The sequence below is a fragment of the Neovison vison genome, chromosome 8, assembly GCF_020171115.1.
Source record: "Neovison vison isolate M4711 chromosome 8, ASM_NN_V1, whole genome shotgun sequence".
NCBI lineage: Eukaryota > Metazoa > Chordata > Mammalia > Carnivora > Mustelidae > Neogale > Neogale vison.
This window is the reverse complement of record NC_058098.1, coordinates 25,739,999-25,763,615: the sequence shown is the minus strand read 5'-3', so window position 1 is coordinate 25,763,615 and position 23,617 is coordinate 25,739,999. Positions and strand designations below refer to the sequence as shown.

The following is a 23,617-nucleotide window of genomic DNA, read 5'->3' as shown; positions in this document are numbered from 1 at the left end:
CTTTCCAGGGAGAGGGTATTCAGGACACCTGCAGGTAAGCAGGCACCTCACCCCAAGAAGCATGATTGAGTGGAAAGCTCTAGAGGCCAGAGTGGAACCACAGAAGACTGGGAAAAGAAATAGCAGTGTGTGTGCTCAGAAAAGGGAAGGGAGAAGAAATGCCAGGTGCCTTGCTTGGCTGGGGAGACGTTGGGGCTAGGCCAGCCGGAGAGTGACCACATTCTGCGGGGGAATGGCTGGGAGTGCCAGGTTGGAGGAAGGGGCTGTGGGTGCTAAGCCTGTTTCTGATGAACCATGGCACCCTGAAATCCCTACCCTCCTCTGAGGTGGTCTTCCGTGGCCGAGTGAGGGGAAGGCTGATGTGGTGGGGCAGGTGTGTGAGGGCAGGGGTGGTCAGGACAGGACCCAGGGGCGCTATCTGGAGAAGTCCCCTCTGGCCTCTGAACGATGGCAGCAGCAAAGGAGCCTGAAGTCTTCTGAAACATCCTAGGAGTGTGTGTGGCAGGGGACCACGAGGTTGTCTCCCTTTGCCCCTCCCAGGCTGCTCCATAGCTGCATGGCAGGCTTTGGATCGGGCCCCTGAACTCAAGGCCTGCTCTGGCACGCTGCAGGCACCTGTTCGACATCCCCAAGTCTTGGAACTCGAGGAGGCTGCTGGGGACTGAGCCAGGCCTGTGAAACTCAGCATGGCTGGGAGCTGCCAGGCCCACAGGGAACGGGCTTCCAGACAAGTTTTAGGGCTTTCTGAATGGGCGCCCAGGAGTCACGGAGGCTCCTAGAATTTGAAACACATTCTTTTGAGGTGTTGAGCCAGGACACAGCCAAAGAAGAGCATGTCTGGGGGTGTGGGAGCTGGAGCATCCTCGGGGAGACCGTCTGCCCACGCCTGCCCATGCTCCCTAGCCGTCTCCCCACAACCCCTTGGGTTCGGGTGGCTAGTGCCACTCACTCTTGCATCTATAGGGGCACTACAGGGGCCCTCTACGCCACTACAGAGAGAGATGGCTGAGCTCTGGTCACTGGAGGCCGCTAGGCTGGAAGCCTCACGCTGGGAGAGACCGTGGAAAAAACTCGCTGAAAAGAGCCGATGCAGCCCCTCATGGGGAAGGAGGCTGGAGTCTGCGGTGGGCCCATCCGTCACCGCGGCTGTTTCCTCTCTGGCCAGAGCACATGGACATCAAGGAGGAAGCCTTGGAAACGGCTTGCTAAGTAAGGGATGTCCTTGGAATTGAGAGTCAAGGGAGCAGCTAACCCTGTTAAAATGAAACACAAGTGGAAGGAGCAGGGCTGTGACTTGGCTGGAAACAGCAGCCAAGCAGGCAGTAAATTCCTCTTCGGGTGGCCAAAGGGCCACAGGGACAGGCTGGGAGCAGGGGTGCCTCTGCCGACTCTTGGATGCTGCAGGGCTGGCCCCGGGGTGGCTCCTCCAGACACCACAGGAGGGCTGAAGCCACCTGCCGTAGATGGTGTGAACCGATACTGGGGTTCCTCTCTCCCTGATCCCCAAGCCTTGTCCTCTTCCGCCCTGTGCTCGAAGCTGTCCTTCTGTCTCTCTCGGACGGTAGCTCGGGCGTGGGCAGGAGACTGTCCCTATCTCCCGCAGCCCATCCGCTCTGGAGCCATCCTCCTGCAGGCTCGGGTACTGACATTCAGGGGTGGTTGCTGGAGGAGCGGGAGGGGGGCGCAAGTCGCCCAGCACCCCCAGGAAAGGCAGGCCAAACAGATTCTGGGGAAGCTCAGATTGATCTCCCACTGACCCCCGCCGATGAGCACAGTGAGGTGCTCTGGGCCACTAGCAGGGCAGCCCTGTCAAAGCGCCAGTGTGACTGAAGGATGGCTGATGGGGCTGATGGCCGCTGGGGAGGGCAGCAGGACTGGGACAGCCACCGGTGGTCTTCCTCCAGCTGCTGGGCTGTGAGCCAGTGCTCCCAGGACAGGGGCTGCCCCAGGTGAATGAGCAGATCCCTGCCTCAGTGACTTCCCCGCCCACATCTAAGGAAGCAGGGTGCCTACAGAAGGGAGCAGAGGCCCTGGGAGGACAGAGCCAGCTGCCTCCCTAAAAAGGGAGAGCTGGGCGCTGTTGGAGCCTCTCTGGCAGGCGTGAATAGGGCCCAGAGGGCAACAGGCCCACTACCTTCCCTGGCGGCTGCAGCCCTGAGACAGGCCGTGCTGTGGGGCACCAGGCGGGATGGGGGGCTGTGGTCCCCATCGCTTGTGGCCTGGGAAGTGTGGAGCCTCAGGCTCGCCATGTCTGTCTAGGGGGTCCTATCCTCCCTGCTCTGGGACCTGTCTTCGGATACGCATAACAGGGTCCCCTTTTGGCAGGGCTGTCAGTTGGCTCTTATTCTTGGAAGAAAAGCAGCCCTTCTGGGACAGCTGTCCCCCCCCCTCTTGCTGCGGCCGGTCGCTCTGGCTTCAGCTTCGGGGATTAAGGCCAGGCAGCCTCTTATTTTAGGTTAAGAGGCATTAGGAAGGGATGAGAAGTTAAAACCCAGGCAGGAATCTTCCAGGGACCTGCACACACTTCCTGGTGGTAGGGGGCAAGGTGAGCAGAGGGGGCTTTGGGCTTTCTGTCGTGGGTAGGGGGCCAGCCCCTCCCTTGATGCCCAGGAATAGTGAGGGGTCTCCTGCAGCCAACGACAAGGGCTTAAGAGGAACTGTCAGGCACGTTCAGCTAAGACCTCAAACCAATGTTTCCTGGACTGTGGGCGGCACCTTCTTCCAACCTACTCAGGCAACTTGGGGTCACCCTCAGCTCTCCTCCTCACCCCCCTTCGTCTTTGAATGACCCTCCATGCTATAAATTCTGCTTCCTGTCCTTCCGATTCCAATCTCATCACGGGGGCAGGCAGAGTGCAGTTCATAGCCCTCCTTTGCTTAAAACCTATCAGCGGCTCCCATCACACACAGAACAGAATCCAAGTGCTCAGCCCAAGAGGCCCTGAGTTCATCCCCACCCACCCCAAACTCCAGAGGGGCACACTCTAGTTCCCACTCAGGGCAGCACCTGACACCACAGGGAGGTCTGCGTCCCGTCTGCATCAGTGGCACCTGGGAAGTACCATGGGGAGCATCCAGGGTATCACCAGCTTCAGGGGGTGGAGTAGGGAGAACGATGGTTCACTGAGGCCCCAGGGGACCTAGAGGGGGCTCCATAGTGCAGGGGCATGAGCTGAGGCCTGGAGAAGGCAGTGACCTGCCCAGAGCCACTCGGGTGTGCCCTCTCCCCTGCCCCGCCCCTGCCCCCCGCCAGGCCACAGCAGAACTGGGCTGTACCTGGGCTAGACGCTGGCTCTGCCACCAATTCCCAGTGACCACCTCACTAAGCCTTGGTCATCGTGGGTAAAGCAGGGGTGTGGAGAGGATGCAGCTCAGGTAGAGCAGGGCTTTGGCTGCAACTCGGGGCTCATGGTGGCCCTCGAGGAGCTGAGGCAGGGAGAGGCCCGGCAGGGCATCCACTCCAGCACTGGAGCTAGCTGCCTCGGAGACAAGAAAGGACGGGCAGACTTTGTGTTTTAACCGCTTGAAGTTTACCTCACCTTCCCATCTGGCCTCCGCTTCCCTGCCTGCCCAGCCCCCTTCCCTGAGGCTGCGCTGCGTACCCAGACAGCCTGGGTACAACACTCACCGTTACTGTGATTTCCTGTTTGGAGGGAGGCAGGGGGCTGCAGGTTGCTGCCCAAGGCCCCGTACCCGCGGTAACTGTAGTTGAGGCCGCCGTTGACGTACACGGGGTCCTGGGAGTAGGAGGAGGCTGGCAGTGAGTAGGTGGAGTGGGTGATGGCTGCGGAGTCCCGGGAGTGCTGCTTGTCCAGGGCGATGGGCTCGTCCTGCAGAGGGGGCAGAAAGCGCGAACGAATCAGAGGGGTGGCAGGTCCCGACCCTTGTCGCTGGGACCCTGCGCCATGCATGCCCTGTAGAACTCTGCTCATGTGTCTGGGGGCCAGAGTTGATCTGTTCCCGCCCAGCTAAAAACAACCGGAGGCCACACTTCTGAGGAGTGCAGGGCCTGTGTGCCGGGCGCATTCACCCCAGCACCGTTCTGTCTGTCCGTCTGGCTCTGGGGATCGCCCGCCGTCCCCCCCTACCCCCTTGCACTCGGCCGGCCCGGCTGGGGGTCTGCAGCATGACTGCCGGCCGCACTCCCACCCTGCTGGAGAGCAGGTACCTGGGAGGACTGGTAGATCTCCAGGCGCATCCTTTTGGCTGCTTTTCTCGTCTCGCTCTCACAGGCAGCTGCCAGGATGTTTTCTGCCATGGCCGAGGTCAGGTGGGGAGGCGTGGGTCTAGTCTGCAGGCAGAACAGGGAAAGAGCCTGCGTCAGGGCTGACCTAGACCCCTGCCCTAACGGTGCTGACACAGGGCTGGGCTGTGGGCTCTGGGCCCATGATCTCTGCAGTGGAGTAGCTGTTCTGGGCCCCAGCTCCCTCTGTGTGTCCGGGATCGCTGGATGGAGGGCAGGTATCTGGCCCAGGGGCCACCCAGGGGCCCTGGGGCTTGGCTGGGGCCCGCAGGAAGGGAGGAGGGGCTCACCATCTCCATGCCGTTCTTCTTCATGCGCCGGCAGGACTTGAGGTACGTGCGGATGCGCTTGCGGGCCCGCTCCTGGAACTCGGGAAACTGCCGACTACAGGACTCGATGATGGCCTGGATCTTCTCCTTGGGCTGCTTGGAGATGGGCACCATGCGGTCCAAGTTCTCATCCACAAAGAGCCGCACGAACATCTGTGGGAGACATGGGCTGTGGGAAGGGCTGGCCGTGGCTGTGGCCCCCACCCTGCCCATCCCTCACCGGTGCTCACATTGAAGGCCTTGAGGCGCTCAGGGTCCATGCCCTCAGAGTCATTCATCTTGTCATTGTCCTCATGGTCATCATGGTCGTCATCGTCGTCATCTGCTGTGGGGGCCCGGCCCACCGTCAGGTCCTCAGGGCAGCCACTGACCTCAGTCTTGATGGAATCATAGCTCCCAGAGCTGTAAGGGGGTGACTGAGAGAGGCAAGGGCCAGAGGGTCAGACTGGGCCCGCTTTCGGTCTGACAGCCATGGTGAGCTAAGGGACTGGGATGGTGAGCACACCTGGCTGCCGCACAAGCCACAGTTTTGAGGGCCTGTGTCGCCTCCCCTCCCTGCGTGGCCAGAGGCAGGACTGCCTGCCCACAGCAATGCCAGCAGAGGCCCGGGGCCCCGGAGGCGCCAAGCAGGGGTGTCAGCGCTGTCCTGGGCAGCTGTGCCCACACCAGGACCCGCCACATCATGCAGGGAACAGGCAGACGCAGGAAGGGGTCCCACCACCAGCCAGCCTCTTCTGGTTCTGCCAAGAATGGTTCTGGCTTTAGGGTTTTCCTCCCTGATCCCAAGGGGCGGCAACCCTGAGCTGGCAACCGAGCTGTCACGCAGGCGGCAAGCATGCTGTCAGGGAGGAGGAGCAGATGGGCTGGGAGAAGAAACCAGCCAAGGCGACAGGTCCATTAGGCAGAGTACATTTCCGAAGCTCCCAGGCTGGGGTTCTCCTGTCTGTTGCCGCCCCCCAGGGAGCCCTGTGAGACCCCACACAGAGTGTGTGTGTAGGAAGGGGGAATGGGAACCAGGCTTGGCCCACCAGCAGAGGAACCCTGCTGTCTTTTCCCACCACGGGAACTCCTCCCAGAATAAGCCTCTCCTGGGGAACACCGCTCTTGTTGTAGAGCAAACAGATGAAGATGGACATGGACAGGCGCCCAGACCCACAGTAGCTGCCACCATCGGGCTTCCTGTGACCGTCCACAAGGGGTCAGCCCTCCCAGGGCCCCAGGCCTGGTGCTCGGCTCTTGATCCATACACAGAGACACCCAGGTCCTCCAGCCTCCCGCTGGGTCATGCCAGACTTGCCGTGGAAAGTCAGAAGACCTCCCGGACCTTGGGCAAGTCACATTCCCAAGCCATTCCCTAGTCAAGCCTGTGCTGGGGCCAGAGGAGACAGAACCACAAGACACAAGCTGCGGGTGGCACTGATGCCCCATCTCACTTCCGTGGCCCATGCGTGGCCTGAGGTCATGGCAGCGGACTCCCCCTCTGCAGCCCTCTGCTCAGTGCAGGGAGCAGCTAGGTCTGCCCCTGCTCCGTGGCCTGAGCTCGGACACACAGTGACAACTGAACACGCACTCATCTGTAAAGAATTCTCCCGTGAAACAGGCCATCAGAGGCAAGGCCTGGCCCCCACCTCATGCTCTCTGCAGCAGCAGGTGGCCCAGGGAAGGGGAGGAAAATGTGTAGGGGTACATGGCTGGCGCCCAGGGGTGCAGGGCTCCCAAAGTCACCTCTGGCCCTGCAGCCCTGGCAGGAAAAAACTCTGCTGAGAGAGTTCCTGTGCCCAGTGCTTCAGCGTACCACTGCAGGAAACCTTAGTGGCCCAGAGGCAGCTTGCAGAAGTGTGGGGGAGGGCCCGAAGGCAGGGGGTAGTGCTTGGTGGGGGGAGCACCGGCATTGGCCGCCCTTCCCTCATGTGCACCCATCAGCCTGATCTACCTAATTTCAAACAGCCACATCCCTGGGGCTTCAGAGGCCTTGTTTTTTCTCTGCACCATCTGCAAAACGGGGACAAACATGCAAAGTAGCCACAAAAGGCAGGGCCTCCGTGCTCAGTACGGCCCCATGCTGCTGAATTTGCAGCTGACTTTGTTCTGGGATAGAGGGGACAGGCCACACCTCACCCACCACCTCCACTAAGGCTTCTTCACAGCTGGTGACACATGCTTAAAGAAGGTCACACCCTGTGTGATCTCATTCCAGAGCCTCCACAGAACACAGGGCATAGCAGCCTCGGCATCACAGCTCTGGACACAGATGGTTTCATGTCAGCCTCCACCACTCTGCCCTGCACGGGAAGGAGGAGGCTCATGGTTCCAGGGGGGCCCACAGCCCCACACACCTCAGGGGTGGTCTTCACCCCATACTTGACACGGCTCCGCAGTCCATCGGTGCCGCAGCCATCGGAGGGATAGGAGGGTGTGCCGAGCGCCGTGCCTGGCTGGAGCTTGTCGCACAGGTTGATGGGCTGATCTTCGGAGGTGGCGGTGAAGTCCATGGGGGCCACAGCGCCGTTGCCATTCATCTCTGGGAAGGCGGGGTCGCCCTGCGTGCTGCTCGAGGTGGATGGGTTCAGGGTGGAGGAACCATTGCCACTGCCACTCTCAGAGGAGGAGTCATCTGGAACGAGAGCCCTGGGTATAAGTCTTCAGCGCAGCACCTACTGTCCCCTAAAGCCCCCAGGGGTGTCATGGCCACGGCAGCCACAGGGAATACTGGCCTCATCTTGTCTACACCAGCATCTCTGGGTAGGAGGTGAGCACAGCGGTCCCCTTTAGGGGCTCCAAGAAGCTAGCTCTGCCCCCACCTGATGCAGGGTCCCCCTGCCCAGGCCGTCAGGGCAGGAGCAGCCATGGTGGGGGTGCAGGCCATGCTGGTCTCCCACACTCCACCCCCACGCCACTACACCCAGGCTCCAGGGAGGCCCAGCTTCCAGGCCCTGGCCATGAGTGGCTGCAGCCTCAAGTCCGACCAGCCTGCTGCTTGCCAGAGGTCCTTAGACTCCCCAGAGGTCGCTTGGGGCGGGACCAGCACCACCACTTCCTTTAACTCATCACTGCCTTGCCCCTTCACACCCTCTCCCCCAAGCAGGCTTGCTAAGGAGAAAGGGTTAATGCCCCACTGTGCGCCCCACCCCTCAGTTACCCACTCCATGCTGCAAGCAGGCCCAGGAGTCCTGCCAGCCTACCCACACACAGCCTGTCCCCCACAGCCGCCTCTGGTGCCAGGCCATGTGGCCTTGGACAGCCCCAGCCAGGGCTGCAGTGTCTGGGGTCTGCATTCCCTGCATCTCAGTGGGCCACCACTGCTTTCCAGAGGTGACAGCCCAACAAAGCTCTGCTGCGGGCGCCCCCTGCTGCGGAGAGCACAGCACTGCCTGGGGAATCCGGAGAGACAAACTTGAACGAAGGGGCTAGACATTTTCCGATAAAATTCCAGGCCCCTCTCCCGAGTCCAGGCCCAGCCTCCTGCTTGATCAGCTGAGACGGCAGAGGCAGAGGCCAAAGCTCCTCGAGCTCCCGGGGTCACTGTCAGGTGAGTACCGCGTGGTTCCCGGTGGCGCCCAGGTGCCCGGGCTACTCGGCACGGCACGAGCACCCAGAGCGGCTGGGGGAGGGGCTGCCACGGCGAGACATGACCGCCTCCCAGGCCACCCCTTCCCCCAGGCCAGGGTCGCTCAAGACCCCACCCCCACTCTCCCAGGCAGCAGATTATGAAGATTTAGTCCCCGGGGTTGGGCATTGGGCACGCGCACCGCCAGAGTGTCCCCATGGCGACCGAGCGGCTCTAGCGCCCCAACCAATCGCTGGGCTCCCGGCAGCCCAGGGGCGGGGCCGAGCTGCCCATCAAGCCGCCGAGCCCCGGGCAGAGGGGGATGGGAAAGGCCGCGGTGAAGTGGCACCCCTCCCCCTCAGCTGCCGCAGGTCCCCTGGGCCAGGCTGCCCCTCCTCCTCCTCTTCCTCTGGGCAGCCACTGCTCCCCGCATCCTCCTGCAGGTCAGCTTCAGGCTCACCGCCCCACAGCTTCCCTGCTGGCCCCGTTTCACCCCAGACTCCGTCCCCACCCTACGCCCGCCCTGCAACCTCTGGGCCCTCACCACCCATCCGCCTCCCCCTTCTCCATCACAGAAGTGCCAGGTTCTCCTCCCGCAGCATCTCCAGCGACCGAGCTAGATGGCTGTGGAATGAACAAATTACCTAGCAGCATTTACTGAGCACCTACTGCAGGCTGGCCCAGTCCCAGCCCCAGGCTGGGAAACAGAGTCATGATGACAACCCAGGTGCCAGCCCTCCTGGAGGGACCAAGGCACGTTACTGAACCACAGGGGAGTCAGCGGCTGCCCTCCCTCCCCTCAGCCCCACCCAAGTCTCCACCCCACCTTTTTCATCACCCCATAACCTTCCTGTTCTCCACAGCCCGCTGAGTAATACACAACAACACAGGCCAGACTCCCGGCCGCTGAGTTCTTAGTCCCAGGACTTCTGAAGCCCTGTCCCCCTCTGCTGGTCACCGCAAGGCCTCACGTCTCCAGGCCTCTGCTTGCGCTCTGCTGTCTGCCTGCATGTTGCTTCCAGCTCAGAACATTTGAGTCTGCTTTCAAGGCCTGGCTCAATGCTGCCTCCTCAGGGCAGGCTTCCTCCACTGTCCCTAGGAAGGAAGCAGTCACAGCCCTGAGGAAGCTGGTGTCCCTCCCTCCTGGGGATACTTCAGGCCTCCTTAGCCTGGCCTGGGCTGAGTCCTGACAGCTGCCCACCTCCCATCAGGGCAGGACCTGGTGCTGGAGAAGCCTTCTGGAGCTGAGGAGTTGGAAGGCCAGGACGGACACCCAGACTGGCTGATCACAGGAGCTCCTGTTTGCTCTAGCAGGAGCCCATACTTAGCCCACCCTGGAGCTGAGACTTCACGCCTGGCACCATCTCCAATAGGCCGGCTATTTGACCTTGGAAGGCTTTGTCCTCCTCCAAGAGGAGGGGTTACTAGGGGGGCACCGGGCCTGGCACACAGTGAGCCAATGTCCCAGCGCTCAGCATGAGCATCGGGCCCACAGCCTCCCATAGTGCCCCACCCCTGTACAGGCTCAGATGTGGCCTCCCAACCGCCTGCCTCCCTGACCAGCTTACCTCCTGGGAAGAGGGAACTTCCTTGCCCTAAACCTCTCTGGGAGGGGGGGGGGGACAGAGGAGGGATGCCTACTCCCCAGCCTCTTGCAGCTCAGGAGCCCAGGGTGGTCGGCAATCTTGGAGCTGCAGAGCCCCTCGCCCCGGGACTGTGCACCTGTGCTGCTCAGCCGGCCAGCCCCAGGTATGAGCTCTGCTCGGAGCACCCTGCTTCCCTCTGCTCAGATGCTGCCCTCGGCTAGCCAGGGAAGTGGCCGGGCAGGTGGGACCGTGAGCTACCAGGAAACCAGATCATGCATTCCCAGTGTTTAGAAGAAACCGGAAATCTGCACCATTCTGTAAATATCCAGATTGTAAACGATTAATGACTGACTTACATTGTTTACATTCTGAAAAACCTCACCAAATAAATGGATAAAACAAAATGGGGTCTTATGCGTGCACTGAAATATCAGGTAGACGTAAAAAGGAATGAAGTGCTGACACCTGCTACACCGTGGAGAAACTTGGAAAACATCACGCCAAGTGAAAGAGGTACAATAGGACGGACACAGACGTTCTGTTTCCACACCGTGTCTAGAATAGGCACCTTCCCAGAGACAGGGAACATCTGAGGGCTCCCCGGGGCAGGGAGGAGTGGGGACGGGGAGCTGCTGCCTCATGGATGTCGAGTTTGGGGTGATGAAAACCGCCTTTTGGAAATAATGGGGCTGCTCGCATAACACCGTCAAGGTACTTAATGCTGCTGAATTGTATACGGAAAAATAAAAATGGCAATTTTAACATTGTAATTATTTACCACAAAAATCCCCCCGAACAAAAAAACCACCCAAGACCTTGAGCAGGCCACCGCTCTCCTGCCTCCACACCACAGCTGGGACAGGGAAAGCCAGCCACACGCAGGGCTCACCGGAGGGACAGAAGAGTCACAGTGCATGTGCCCCCAGTCACTCTGCTCAGGCCACCTCAGCCTAGCATGCCCACTGCGTGTCTACACTGCCTGCCCAGGCACCGGCTGCTCACGGCACTGCCAACAACTTGGGTCCACTTTCTGCCAACCAGAGAGGCCGCGGATTTTAGGCAGAATGCAGACGGGATGGGGAGTGGGGCGGACAGGGGCTATGTGAACTTGCGGATGCCACTTTACATCCCTGAGGCTCAGTTTCCTTTCCAAAGGGGTGTCATGCCAGTAAAATAGGATTTATAAGGTATAAATACCTGGTATAAAGAGTAGGTGCTAGGAAAAAAAATAAAAGCTGGTTCTCTAAACCCCACACTCTCTCACTTCATCACGCATCTACACACACACACACACACACACACACACACACACACACACACACGGGCCTCCCTGGGCCCCCCAGAGCCCCTCAGAGCCCAGCCCTGCGGGAAGGAGTGAGATCTGGGGTCGGCACAGTGAGGGGGAGGAGGGAGTGGGCAGCGCCTGGAAGATGCCCGGCCTCCCGGCCCATGCAGGACACGGGGACACAACAATGAAGAGAGGGGTGGTCGCTGTCCTGGGGGCGCATACTCCAGGGGTTCTGGAAGAGATGGCTCCAAAAGGAGAGTTGTGAGCTTTCCGGCCTTTGATCCCTGCTCCTTTGCCCCCAGCCCCGAGGCAGGGCCCATCTCCAGAACTCACCCTGAGGAGGGCGGGACACCATGAGGGAAGAAGGGAGGAAAGGAGGGAAGGCTCTTTGGCAATAGCCCATGGAGGAAGCCTCCCAGGAGGAAGCGGAGAAGACCCCGTGGGGGCAAAGGTGCTGCTGGGGAGGGCGAGGTGGGGGGAGTGGATCTGTCCTTCAGCCCCCAAGGCAGTGGCAGCTACAGGGACGGAGTTCAAACCCTAATCAGGCACCAGACTCCCTCCAGAGGCAGCCCCCTTGCTGTCACCCCTCTCCAGCTGTACAATCTTTCCACCTGCTCTTCCCTAGAGGACACTGTCCCCCGCGCTCTTTCTGGTGCATCACCTCCCCTCCAGGGATTTGCTTCAAGGTCACCTTCTCAGTTAGACCTCCCCGCCCCCACTCTGACATGCTGACCCCTTTACCTACTTTTTTCCAGAGCCATTTTAATCACCTTCTCACATACTGTGTCAGTGGCCTGTGCCCCGCCCCCTCTCCCCCTGCAGACCCAGATCGAGTAGGGCTGTATTGGGGGTTGGGGGGTTGCAGCAGGTCATTCCTGCCTCTCCAGAAACCATACCCCTCCCTCCGGTGAGGGCACCCTGCATCTTCCAGGGTGACCACATGCCCCACACCTGGCCAGTCAGCCCAGCTTATCCCAGTGATCAGCAGGCATCTGACCAAGTGGGACACACGGAAGTCAGTCCTGGGATCTGGCTGAAATGTCTGGAGAGAAGTGCTCCTCCGCACCCCCCAGGGCCGCCCAGTCCGCGGGGCAGAGCTGATAGCTGGCTCGGACAAATCCCACCAGCCCCACCCCCACATCCATCTGTGCCCCAAGCCAAGGGACACCTAGACTTTCTGGTTATGGGAGCCAACGGTTTCCTTAGTGGAAGCAGGGTTGCATCACTTGCGTCTGGTTTGGTCTCTGAGTGGTCCATAGTCTTCCCTCTGGGAGGAGTGGAGGGACTGGTGCCCGAGCCAGGAGCCAGGCCCACCACCACAGGCCCCGGGTCTGCTCCCCTGGCTCCGTCCCGAGGTGACTGACACCCCCAGGAAGGTCTGGTGGCAGCGCGTGGCACTGTTCAGGGAAAGAAGGAACAGCGAGCAGGGTCAGCACCCCAGGCTGAAGCTTCCGTCCACTCTGAATCCTTCCCTCCTCCCCACCCCTTCCAAAAAAGTGGGACTTAAAGGAGCTATAGACGGTACTCAAACCCCAAGAGTAGGGGGTGGGGGAAGCAGGTGCAGGGCCTCACTGTCTCCCGACCTTGGGCACAGCCCGTCTCCTTGGCTCCTCTTATCTGCAGTCCAGGGAGTTGCCGCTGACGCCCTCTTGGGCTCTGACACTTTATGACCCTGTGAAAGCACCCAGCTGGCCCCATGGGCAGTGGGGCCCGACCTGCAGGGTGCAGGAGTTGGGCCTCCTTGGGCACAGGCCTCCAGCCATGCGACTCTGTGGGCAGGGCCGTGTGCCAGTTGAACCCACCCCACACCCAGCTGGAAGGGACCCTCTCATCTCCGCCCCGGCCTCATCGGGGCTGCTGTGCCAGGAGGCCCCTTGGGGACGGGCAACCCGCCCGAGGCCAGGCTGTTGGAGCCTAGAACGAACAATACCGGCGGGGACAAGACTGCCCCCCACCTGGGACAGTCTAAGTGACGGAGAAAAGGGTATGCTGGGCAGCCACGGGGAAGCTACTGGGGAATGCACCCCTTCTGAACATTTCCCCCCAGCCAGGACTCCCCAGCTCTGGCAGAGGGCAATGCCCCGATCTGGGCAGGACACAGAGCCCACCACCTGTGCCCAGAGTGCCCAGGGCAGGGAAGGACTGCGGTGCCCGTCTATTTACCGTGGGGCAATGTGCTGCTATTCAAATGGGGGAATTAGTGATGAATGGGGGAAATTGTTCCTCCCTCTGTCCCGTCTCCAGAAGGAGACAAAAACCCCTTTTACCTCGGCAAACAATGCCCTTATGTGGGCGCCAGTGCCCCGCAGCCCGCACAAGCCCGGCTCTGTGCGAGCCGCCAATCGCCACACCGGGCTCTGGGGCCCCCCGGCCAGCGGCGCCCTCTCCCTGTGGGTGACCCATACCAGCTCCCACCGCGGCCTGGGCCAAGGTGGGAAGACACGCCGTGCCGGGGGCCGGGCACACGGCCCAGGGCAGGCTGCCTCCTGGGGCCAGAGGTGCCGCACCTCCTGCACCGGGGGCTGCCCTCGGCGGGGCAGCCCTGCCTGGCTGGGGAGGAGGCATCAGTAATTCACACATGAGAGCCCAACAGGCTGGACTTGGGGACGGAGGAGGGAGGGCGGAGTGCTGGAGCCGGGGGCCCTAGGGCCCCTGCTGTGGGCTGGGAAGTGGAGATACCAGGCCTGGGAGACAAGCGTCAGAAGAGCAGCCCTTCCTGCTTCTGGGCTGCGGGAGGCTCCGGGCTGCAGTTGGGGGGTGCACCGCACCGTACCGCACTGGGGCCGGGGCTCGCCTGCTCTGACAAAGGCCAGCGGCTCGGGCCCTGTTTACATGATGCATAGTTCCCAGGAGCACCAGGCTCCTGGCAGGCTACCCTGCTCTTCCTCCCGGAAGGAAGGGGGAGGGCCTCAGGGTCAAACGGGGGACGCGGAAGAGCTGGAGGCGGCAGTACCCCCGGGATCCCACCGTCCCCGCACGATGGGGCCACACTGGGTGCGCAGCTCATCGTCTGGTGTTCAGGCCCCGGCTGCCCACCCTGCGGGGGGCCCTCCGCCCTCATGCTTCCTGTGGCGGGCTGGCCCCTGCTCCCCACCAGGCTCCTGGGGCCACCGGCCCAGGGACACCAGCACCTCTACGCCACAGCCCCCAGCTTCCTGCCCTACCAAAGGCTGGTGGCCCCCAGAGCAGCACGGACACCCAGACCCCCGGGCGCTCGGAGCCTCGAGCAGAGACCGCGAGTCGCGCACGGATCTCCTACTTCCTAGTGGCCACAGTTAAAAAGTGAAAAGAAACAGGAAGAATTTTTATAATCTATTTTATTTAACCCAATATATTCAAAATCTTATTTCAACAAGTGATCGATACTGTGCTCAAACGGAGCTATTTGACCTTCCTCCTAGGAAGTCTCTGACACCCCGCGCGCCCCCGACGCGCAGCACACGCCCGTCCCAGAGCCTCCGCACCGGCTGTCCGCGGCCACAGCACCACAGTGCAGACCTAGGCTTTCCGGATTCTCTCCTAAAACTGAAACCATTTGTCTCAGAGCAGGAACCCTGGGATCCAACCCAAAGATGAGTCTGGGTGCCGGGAGCCGGTGGCCGGCACCCCCGGCAGCAGGATGGATACTGAGCGGGTGTCAGAGGCTGAGCACACTCCTTGTCCCTGACTCTGGGGAACCAGAGGTTCCCTGAGGGAAGTCACTGCTGTCACACAGAGTGAGTGGCAGAGCCTGGATGGGCCCCTCATTTCCCAAAGCACCCACACTCTTTCTTCTCTCGGCCTCCATTTGCCCATCTATGCTATGGGCTGGCCCCACCTCTACCACTGCCCTGTTTCCAACTGCTTCTCCCCCAACACACACTGGCCCAACACTCCCCCCTCCCCGCCCCGGAAGAAATGTTCCCACTCTGGACAGGCTGGGTCTGTGTCTTCCCAGGCCCTACATCTCCCTGGCCCCACCCTCTAAGTCAAGCTCAGGCAGCGAGAAATCAATGTTAATTCAATGAACAAAGCTCTAGCCAAGATGCTCCCTGCACCCTCCCCTCCCCTCCCCCCCAAAACAAATCATGTGTTCTGAGAGCAAACAGAGCCACTCCAGGCGACCATGTGTGAATGATTCACGGGGCAGGGCCTGGGCCCCAGAGCCCATGTGTGCCCGTGTGCCGTCTGTGGGCCCTGGCAGGTCCTACTCCAGCCCACCCGGAAGCTGGCCCCAGGGCTGGTGCATCCCAGTCCTTAGGTCAGAATGATGACGCCAGCATGGCTCCGGTCACTTCCTGGTTCCTGGGAAGGTTGTCCTTGGACAGGCCAGGGGTGGCAGTGTCTCTCCTGCATGTCCCCCCTGCCAACAGCCCCGGGCCTTCTCTCCAGCACAGTGGGGGTTGTGTCCGCAGAGGGTCAACAGGAAGCTGGGGGCTAATGACTCCTAGACTGAGGGGCGGGAGCAGCGGGAAGACTCCCACTTCCTTGCCCAGCAGACCCAGGCACATCTTCCAGGTGGATGTGTGGTGGGGGAGCATGGGGGGGGTCTCACTCTTCCCTCTTTAGCAGGTGAGCCTCACCTCAGGAGCCTGTCTTACTCTAATGTCCTCCCCCGGCATCTGGGGGCCTAAGACCCTAGCAGCCTGCACAAGGCCCGGCCTGAGCCAGGGAATAAAGGGATCTCTCGGTGCTATCTCCCAGCCTCTCCTACCCCTCAGTGGCCAGAGGCCAGGACAGCCTAGCATTGTCCGTGCAGCCTGCAGCCCAGCTGATGATGGATACTTTCCTGTGACCCAGGACTGCCAGGGTGGCCCATGGCCAATAACCGGAAGGACTTGGGGCCCAGTTCTGTGCCTTAGGGGAGGGCAGGGCACAGGGAACATTCGGTGAAGTTGTCTGGAGCCTTGAATAGGAACAAATAGCTCTTGCTCTGGAGGGAGGGGGTATGACCTGTAGCCAGAGACCAAGGCCCAGACCCACCTTCCAGCCTCACCTTAGACAGGTAGGGTTGGAGGCGGGGGGAGGGGCAGGGCCAAGATCAACAGTGTGGAAGAGAAAAAGCTCAGTATAAAAGCTCACTGCTGGGAAGGTCCCTTAGAAGCCATCCCTGGGAGGCCATGGTTAAGGGGCCATAATCCTCCCCCTGGACAGGACTGTGAGCAGGGTAGGTACCCAACCTTGAACGTGGGGTCCACAGGGAGTCAGCTACTGGCCCTGGAGCTCTAACCCCAGCCATGGGCCTGTGGGAGGGCAGGTGCCACCTACAAAGAACACTAAGGATCCAGGGCTCGGGGTAGTGCCGGTGACCAAGCCCGTGTGGCCTGGTCCCGGCTCCTCTGCACCCCCAGCCCCCTCGCATGAGCAGCATCCCCCCCGCCACCCGCCAAGTACACGCCTGTGGCATCCTCGGCGGCCCACACAACAGCTGGGACACAGGCGGCAAGCAGCTGCCCAGAAGCCTTTTCCCTGGACAGCAGAACGAACTCACAGTGGCCTGCTCAGTGGCCTGCCCGTGTGGAGGCCTGGGCTGCAGGCGGCCGGATCCAGAAGTGGGGTCCTGGTGCACGTGGGTGGGGTGTGGGACAGGAACTCACAAAAGGCCAGGACCCGTGGTGAGTACCTGCCCTCCCGTTCCAGCCCTCACCCAAGAAGCAAGACTGGGGCCGGGCCAGGGGGAGGAGGAGAACAGGAGCTGTTCTTCTGTTCTCTGGGGATACTGGTGTGATGTAAGGACCACCCAGGGGTCCCGGGGCAGAGGGGACCTAGAGGGACCTGAACAGAGAAAGACACAGGACTGGACTGAGTGGGGCTCAGGAAGGGTCGGGGAACAGGGAGCAGCGCGGAGGAGACCCCCCCAGCCTGCACATGCCAGCCAAGAGCAGGGAGCGGGCCCTGGTTGCCCAGTACCACTGCCAGCACCCGGCCGGCCACTGATGAGGAAATGCCCCACGACCACGCATCGCGCCTCCAGGTCACAGGCGTGTGCGGAACCCGCCGTGTGGCAGGGGGAGCAATCCGCCCTGGGCCCCAGAGCAAGGAGTAAGGAGCAAGCTGAGGCAGAACTGAGCCTGGGGCCAGGGCAGCGTGGCCATGCCAGCCCACTTCCCCGGCACACGGCCCTGCAGGGACAGGGAAGGTGCCTGGGGAGAGGCACAGGCCAGTGAGGAAAAGAGGGACGGCCCCTGCTGCCCAGGCTGCCTTTCTGGCCAGCGGAGGGCCCTACCCAAGGCCACAAGAGCCAGCCAGCAGGAAGCCTTGGGCTTCTCACAAAGAACTCCCAAGGACCCCAGGCTCGATGGTCACAGTCACCGGGCTACAGTCAGCGGAGCTGAGAATCGGAGTGAACAACTCGCTGAAGACCACCTCGCGGGGCCCAGGCAGGGCAGGCCAGAACCAGCTCACACGCCCCGGGCCTGCCTGCAGGGAGCCGTGTCCAGCCTGGACCTGGCCCACAGAGGTGACCCCACCTCGCTCCATCCTCCTGGCTGCGGCCCTCTCTGCTCCAGCTCTCCTGTTTGGAGCTAGGAGTCAAAGGGAGCTTCTAGAGATGCGGGATGCAGGCAATCCCCAGCCCAGACATTCAGCATCTTCTTCCCTGCCCATCCCGCACCGGACCGGCTCCCTGAGCTTCCCGGGCATGACTTGGGCCCACTCTGCCTGCCTTCAACATCACAGCAAACACAGCCTGCCCAGGGGACTCCGCTGGCCCCCCAGCTCTGCCCCTGGCCACTGGAAGGCCATCTGTGGAGCACCTACTCCACGGTCGGGACTGGGGAAAGAGCCCAGAAGAGGACACTCGGGCAGGTGCAGGGCCTCGGCCCCACGGAGGCTCCCTGTGGCTCCGTTTGTGGTAATGAAAAAGAGGGACTTGCATGTCCTTCCCACAAATGACCCTAACACCAGCTGCAGGGTCAGAGAGACCCTTGTGGTCGCTTGCAGTCTGGGCAAGTCACTTCTCCTTAGGAGAGGACATTTCCTTCCCCGTAGGAAAGGCTCGGTCAGAGCTCCAAGCACTCGGCTGGCTTGGGGATGGGGATTCCAGTCACTGGGATGACTGGGCATCTTTAAAAAGCGCCACATCACTGACAGGAGAGGCAGATGACATTAGGAGGAAAAAAGGGGTTGCAACACGACACGATCTCCCTGCCTTTTTTTTTTTTTTTTTAAGAAAACAAGACTTTTATTATGTCCTGAGAAAAAGATGCCCCAGATATTGATCATTTTGATTTTTTTTTTTTGCTCTTTTTCTTAAAATTTCTACACTAAATCTAACACTTGTGAAACCAGGGGAAACAGAAAATACATTTCTCCAGAGGCACGCCTGCCCTCAGGCAGCTTCAAGCCCACCCGGATCCTGGATCTCTGTCCCAAAGGCAGAACAGGGCTTATCAGCCTTCGCATGACAAAACCGATTAAGAGCCCCAAGAGAACCAAAGGCCCCTCATGGCCTGGTAATGGGCACAGGAGGAGAGGCAGGAAGGGCTGGCACCGGGCACTGGAGGGAGGGAAGGGGGAAAGTGGGGGGTGGTCCCAAAGGCCTGGAGGCGTGGTCTCATCTCAGAGGCACAAACCAGAGGCTATGAAAGGAAGGCCCCAGGACAGCCCAGGGATCCGGCCCAGCCAACCCCACCCCCAAGGCCCTGCAGGAAGACGACAGTGCAGGAAGAGGGAAGCGGGACCCTCTGCTCTCCCCTGGCGCTGGCTTCCTGTCTGCCGGGGAGGTGAGTAATGTCCGCTCCCCACCCCCTCGCATCCCTTCTGGAGGCCAGGCCTCACATTTTCCGTTCAGGAAGGGGCAGAACAAGAGGCCAGTGGAGCACATCAAGGGGAAATCAAGGAGTGGGCCCTCGGCTGGCTCTGCCAGCAGCAGCCCCAGAGCCGGGCCTAGCCCCGCAGGTGAAGTCCAGGACACCTGCTGGCTCACCTGGCCTGTGCGCACGCATGGGCGCTTTTCTATTCACTCATTCATTCAACAGACACTTCCCCCCACCTGCTCTGTGCCAGGCTCTGTGCTGGGCGCTGGGGTCCTAGCTTCCAGGGAGCTGTGCTCTCGCGGAGAGGCGGACATCACACAGATAATCCCAACGACCGGGTATAATCGCAGACAGACCTACCATCTGGTCCCAAGTCAATGCTAGACTACAGTGTCTCTGGACAAAGTCCCAACAGTTGGCTTCTCCCAGGCATTCTCTCTCTGCCCCCAGAAGGCAGCCCCGGGGCCAAGTGTTTTTCTAGGCACTGACGATGTGCACAGAGTTCCGCTTGGACTCAAAGCCCAAAGCCTCAGATAGGTAGGGCTGAGCAGCAGGTCTGGAAAATGTCTGGCCCTACATGGGCAAGAGGCAGCAAGAAAAGCCTGGATCACTCTGAAGAAACCAGTGCTCTGAGTGCATGAGGGAGACCCCTGTGGCTCCCAGGGTGCCCTGCCCGTCTCTGGGGAACTACATGGCCAACACCTACCAAGGCATAAAGAGGAAGGCCGCCCCGGCGCCACCTCCTGAGTTTGGTCCGATCACCCCCATTCACTTCATCTCCCACATCTTGGAGGACAAGAGTGATGTGCGCCCCCTGCGGCAGCTACAGCCCCCAGGGAGTAAGCCCGTGCGTGTGGTTCTCCCCAGCCCCAGGCCTGCTGCTATGATTCTGGGGGGCCGTGAATGGCACCCTCATGAGAGACCCGTGGCGTGGAGGCTTGCCAGACGTGGGGGAGGAGGCACAGCTGCGTGGGGCTCAGGGCAGGACACTCCCACTCCAGGGAAGCCAGAGACAAGCCCTGGGGTGGGGGGTGACGGGGAGGAGCGGGGGCACCAATTCGTTTCTGGTCTCAGCCTTGGGACCTGCCCTGCCTGCCAGACTTCATCTGCATTTGTTACAGTTTGAAAAGTGGGGGGGCCGCTGGGGAGGAGGAAGAGGAGAGCCAGAAGAAGGATGGAGAAAGAGGAGGGCTCCAACACATCTGCCAACACGTGTGAGTCATGTACAAACCGCCTGCCTTCCTGAGATGCTTCTGGGCCAGAGGGGGTTACTCCCTGGCACAGCCTTGGGGGCCCCCACACTTTCTGGCTAAGGGAAAAGAGACCCAGGTACTCAGACTGGGGATGTCCTCAGGAACAAAGAACCCAACTTGTCCCCAACAAAGGGTGGACCTATGTCCCCTCCGGATGGTACACAGGGGGGCAGGTCTGGATAAATGTTTCTTTCTCCAGGCAACAACGGTCAGTGGGCCCCTGTAGCGTGCCAAGCATGCAGCTGAAGTCACTGGGGACAGAGCGGAGAGCAAGACTGGCATGGGCTGTGCCTTGCAGAACTCACAATGGGGGCTTCAGACCTCATCTTTCCAATTTGCCAGTTCCACGGAGGACTGATGGCCAGAGACCACACAGCAAGTCGCCCCAGAGCACTGCTGGTTGGGTTCGGAGTACACGGTCAACCTGAGCCTCTGCCCGGCCTGCCCCACCCCAGCCCGTCGTTAACAACAGGGGGACATGAGAACACTCTGCAGTCTGGCGGTCTCCCGTCAACTCACTGATGGGAGCCGGATCTCGGCCTGTGTCCACACCGTGAGCGCCGTCAGGCCGGGGAGCTGATTACGTGCCTCCGTGGGGAAGGAGGGTGGGACGAAGACTCTGGGCCAGCTCTGGACCCAGCCAAAACCCTGCAGGAACCCACTGCTCTAGAGAAACACCGCAGTCACCTACAGCTCTAGAACCAGAAGGGGCAGCAGAGACCAGGCTGGACAGCTGGGCCTTCTCAAGCCCTGTGACCCCCTGTGCCGGGTTTAGGTCTGCCTCTGGCCTGCCCATCGGTCCACAGCCTCCAGACACAGCCTCTGATTAAATAATTAAATTGATGGTATCACAGTCAACACCAACCTCCCTGTCTCCAGCTCTGGCTGCCCGCCCTGATAAACACCCTGGTCCTGAAGGCAGGCCGGCCTGCCTCAGCCCTGGGACCAGGAGGGGGACATGCAGGACCACACCCAGGCGGGCCCCGGTCTGAAGCTCCCATGGAACTGGCCACAGGATGCGCTGCCCACCCCCCCCACCCCCCCCACCCCGCAGTCTCACGGCTTCTCTCCACTTCAGCTTCCCGATCAACCAAGTCCCAGACAGCTAGGAAACCGATGCTGAGGAAGCCGTGACCCCCACAGAAACACTCCCTTCTGCTACCTGATCCTGGTAGACCAGGAGACCACCCCCCACCACCACCCAAAGTGCCAAATCTCCCTGGGAAGTGTCTCCAACAGAGATCAGACTCCCAAAAGGTGGTTTTGAGCAACAGTAACTTAAGAACTTTTTAAAAGAATGAGTTGAAGAAACATGGCCCCCATTCAGTCCTATTACTCAGGTTTTTAAAAAAATGTTCTGGATCCTTCTTGGGAAGGTCTAACCCTATGCCCTTGGCTGAGCTCTGCAGGCTTGGCTCTTGGTGTGGCCTTCGCTCAGCTCAGATGAGGAGGGAGGTCAGCTGCCGGGCACTTTGCAGCCCTGAGCCCCCAGCAGCATGTGGCTGCCTCCACCCGTGGGAATACTGGGAGGTGGTATTGGTCTGGGACGCTCTGGTGGGAAGGCTCACAGCACGAGGGGGTCGTGCTGACCTCACGAGGTGTCAGGGCACAAAAGTCTTTTCTTTCCCAACAGCCTTGTACCCCAGTCCTGGCAAAACCACCCTCTGGGCTTCCCAGCCCCTGGCCCAGCTTCCCCAGCTGCCTCCAGGCTCAGTCTCCTCACAGACAAAGCCGGATTCAGGCCTGCGAGGGCAGGAGGGAGGCAGCCGAGGGTTCTGCCATGGAGACGAACTTTGACCCAAACTGCAAGGCTCCTACCCCTTATTTACTCTTTAAGGCTAACCCGTTTCCCAGAGTTAACATTACACCCCTTTTTAACACTGCACTTCCCTCCGGCATTCCAGGCCCCAACCTTTGACCCCTCCTAATTGCAGGCTCTACACCCCACATCTCTGAGGCTCAGCCCTGGGCTCATCCCCCACCCCCATCACCTCCCTGGAAATCAGACGGAGCCCCACCAGAGACGCTGACCACGGGTGCCACCCCACGCCCACGACTGCCTATAACTGACAGAAGCGTTGGTCCCCCCAGAGCCCCGGCCCCCTGGGGGCTCTACAGAGGCCCTCCAGAGTGGACCCCTGGGATCTGAGTTCTGAGCCCAACTCTCCCCATCCCAAGGAGAAAGGATCTGTTCTGAGGGAGGCCAGAGGAGTTTGCCTGGCCAGTTCTGGAGGGCAGGGGGGCCAGAGCTTGGGGAAGCTCCTCAGCCGGGCCACTTCCCATCCTAAGAGGCTGGGGACACACAGTGGACAAGTGCACTGCCTGCTGGCTTACAGGTGACAGGCAGGGACCCTGTCCTACAGCCTCACATCTTGCTTTCACTGCTGGGCGGCTGGACTCTTCCGGGTCCCTGGCTAATGACCTTCCCAGACCTGAACTGGGGTAACATCCACATCCGACATCCGTATTCCACCAGCCTGCAAGCATCAGGATACACAGACAGGACACCTGCCGGGCTGCCGGCCCCCAAGAGCTCTATCCTGATCCCTTCAGGAGGACTTGCTCCCCTGGCACCAGGGGCTGGGGCACTGGCGGAGATACCAGGACACCAAGGGCAGCTGGAAGCCACCCCTAGAGCCCCCAGCCCAGATTCCACTACCCTAGATTCCTAGGCCTCCGGGTCCCAGGTGTGGCCCCTTCCCCACCGGCCACCAAGGGACACTCACCATCCTCTTGGCTGTGGAGGTTCTGAGGGCTCCGCATCCTCTCGTCCTGGCTGGGACTCAGGCTGGAGGCCAGGTGTGGGTCAGCTGACATCCATGTGGAGTCGTTCATATCAAAATCTTCACTGCTCACAGAAGTTTCATCCTGATCGGGGACAAAGAAGGCGGATGTGCAACAGGCCCGGGCCTGATGCAGCCCCAGAGCAGCCCCAGAGCAGCAGTCTGGCTGAGCCCCGTGGGCTGTGGGCTTTGGAAGTGCCCAAAGGCCACAGGGAGCCCCCAAACCTTGCAGTAGGGCTGGGTGGCTCCCATTGCCCCCCATGGAAGTGGTTCGGGCTCTGGTTCCTGTTGGAAGCCAGGGCTGAGGGCCGGCGCTGTCTGTAATTGAAGACAATTATGAGGTCTTGCATCCTGTGAGGGCGGATAGCAGGGCCTGGCTCTTACCCTTGTGAGCCAAGGTTGAGACAAGCGCTGTAAACAAGGGCCACCGCTCCCCACTGGCGGCCCACAGCCGGGAGAAGAGAGCTCACTGTGTGCAGGGCCCGGCAGCCAGAAGGGGAGGCAGGACCAGCTCGCACTGCTGAGGCCAGGCCGATCGCCCCCACTATGACTCCGGTTCCCGGGGAGCGTGCATGGAATTCCTTTCTCCCACTCCCCCAACCCAGAGGACATTTCTGTCTTCCTCCTTCCTAACCTTTGCTGTGCTTCAAAGATATGCTCTTGGGCAGCTTCCAGGGCTGAAAAGGCCAGGCCCAGAAGTGCAGAGAAGGAAGGGGGTGGGGCAGGCGAGGAGGGTTCGAATCAGACCGCAAAGGGGGTTTGGCTCAAGGACCTGGGGGGCCGCCAGGGCCTTCCAAACAGCCGGAGGGCCTGCTGGAGAGGACCACGCCTGCCTCCTCTCCCCTGGCTGGC

At 61.0% G+C, this 23,617-nt stretch overlaps 1 protein-coding gene across 4 annotated transcripts in view; it reads right to left on the bottom strand.

The window, feature by feature from the left end:
* The window catches only part of NOL4L (nucleolar protein 4 like), a 131,171-nt gene that overhangs the window by 5,159 nt on the left and 102,395 nt on the right, over positions 1-23,617 (bottom strand). For 2 of the 4 annotated variants that reach the window (XM_044263252.1, XM_044263255.1), the window contains 6 exons: positions 22,709-22,850; positions 6,909-7,186; positions 4,803-4,988; positions 4,534-4,725; positions 4,169-4,291; positions 3,629-3,830 (listed from right to left, as the gene is read on the bottom strand). In XM_044263252.1, coding sequence (XP_044119187.1) covers positions 3,629-3,830; positions 4,169-4,291; positions 4,534-4,725; positions 4,803-4,988; positions 6,909-7,186; positions 22,709-22,850 — 1,123 coding nt within the window. Of the gene's footprint in view, positions 1-3,628; positions 3,831-4,168; positions 4,292-4,533; positions 4,726-4,802; positions 4,989-6,908; positions 7,187-22,708; positions 22,851-23,149; positions 23,205-23,399; positions 23,450-23,617 lie in introns of those variants that run through there. The other 2 variants (XM_044263256.1, XM_044263253.1) reach the window with 2 other exon arrangements.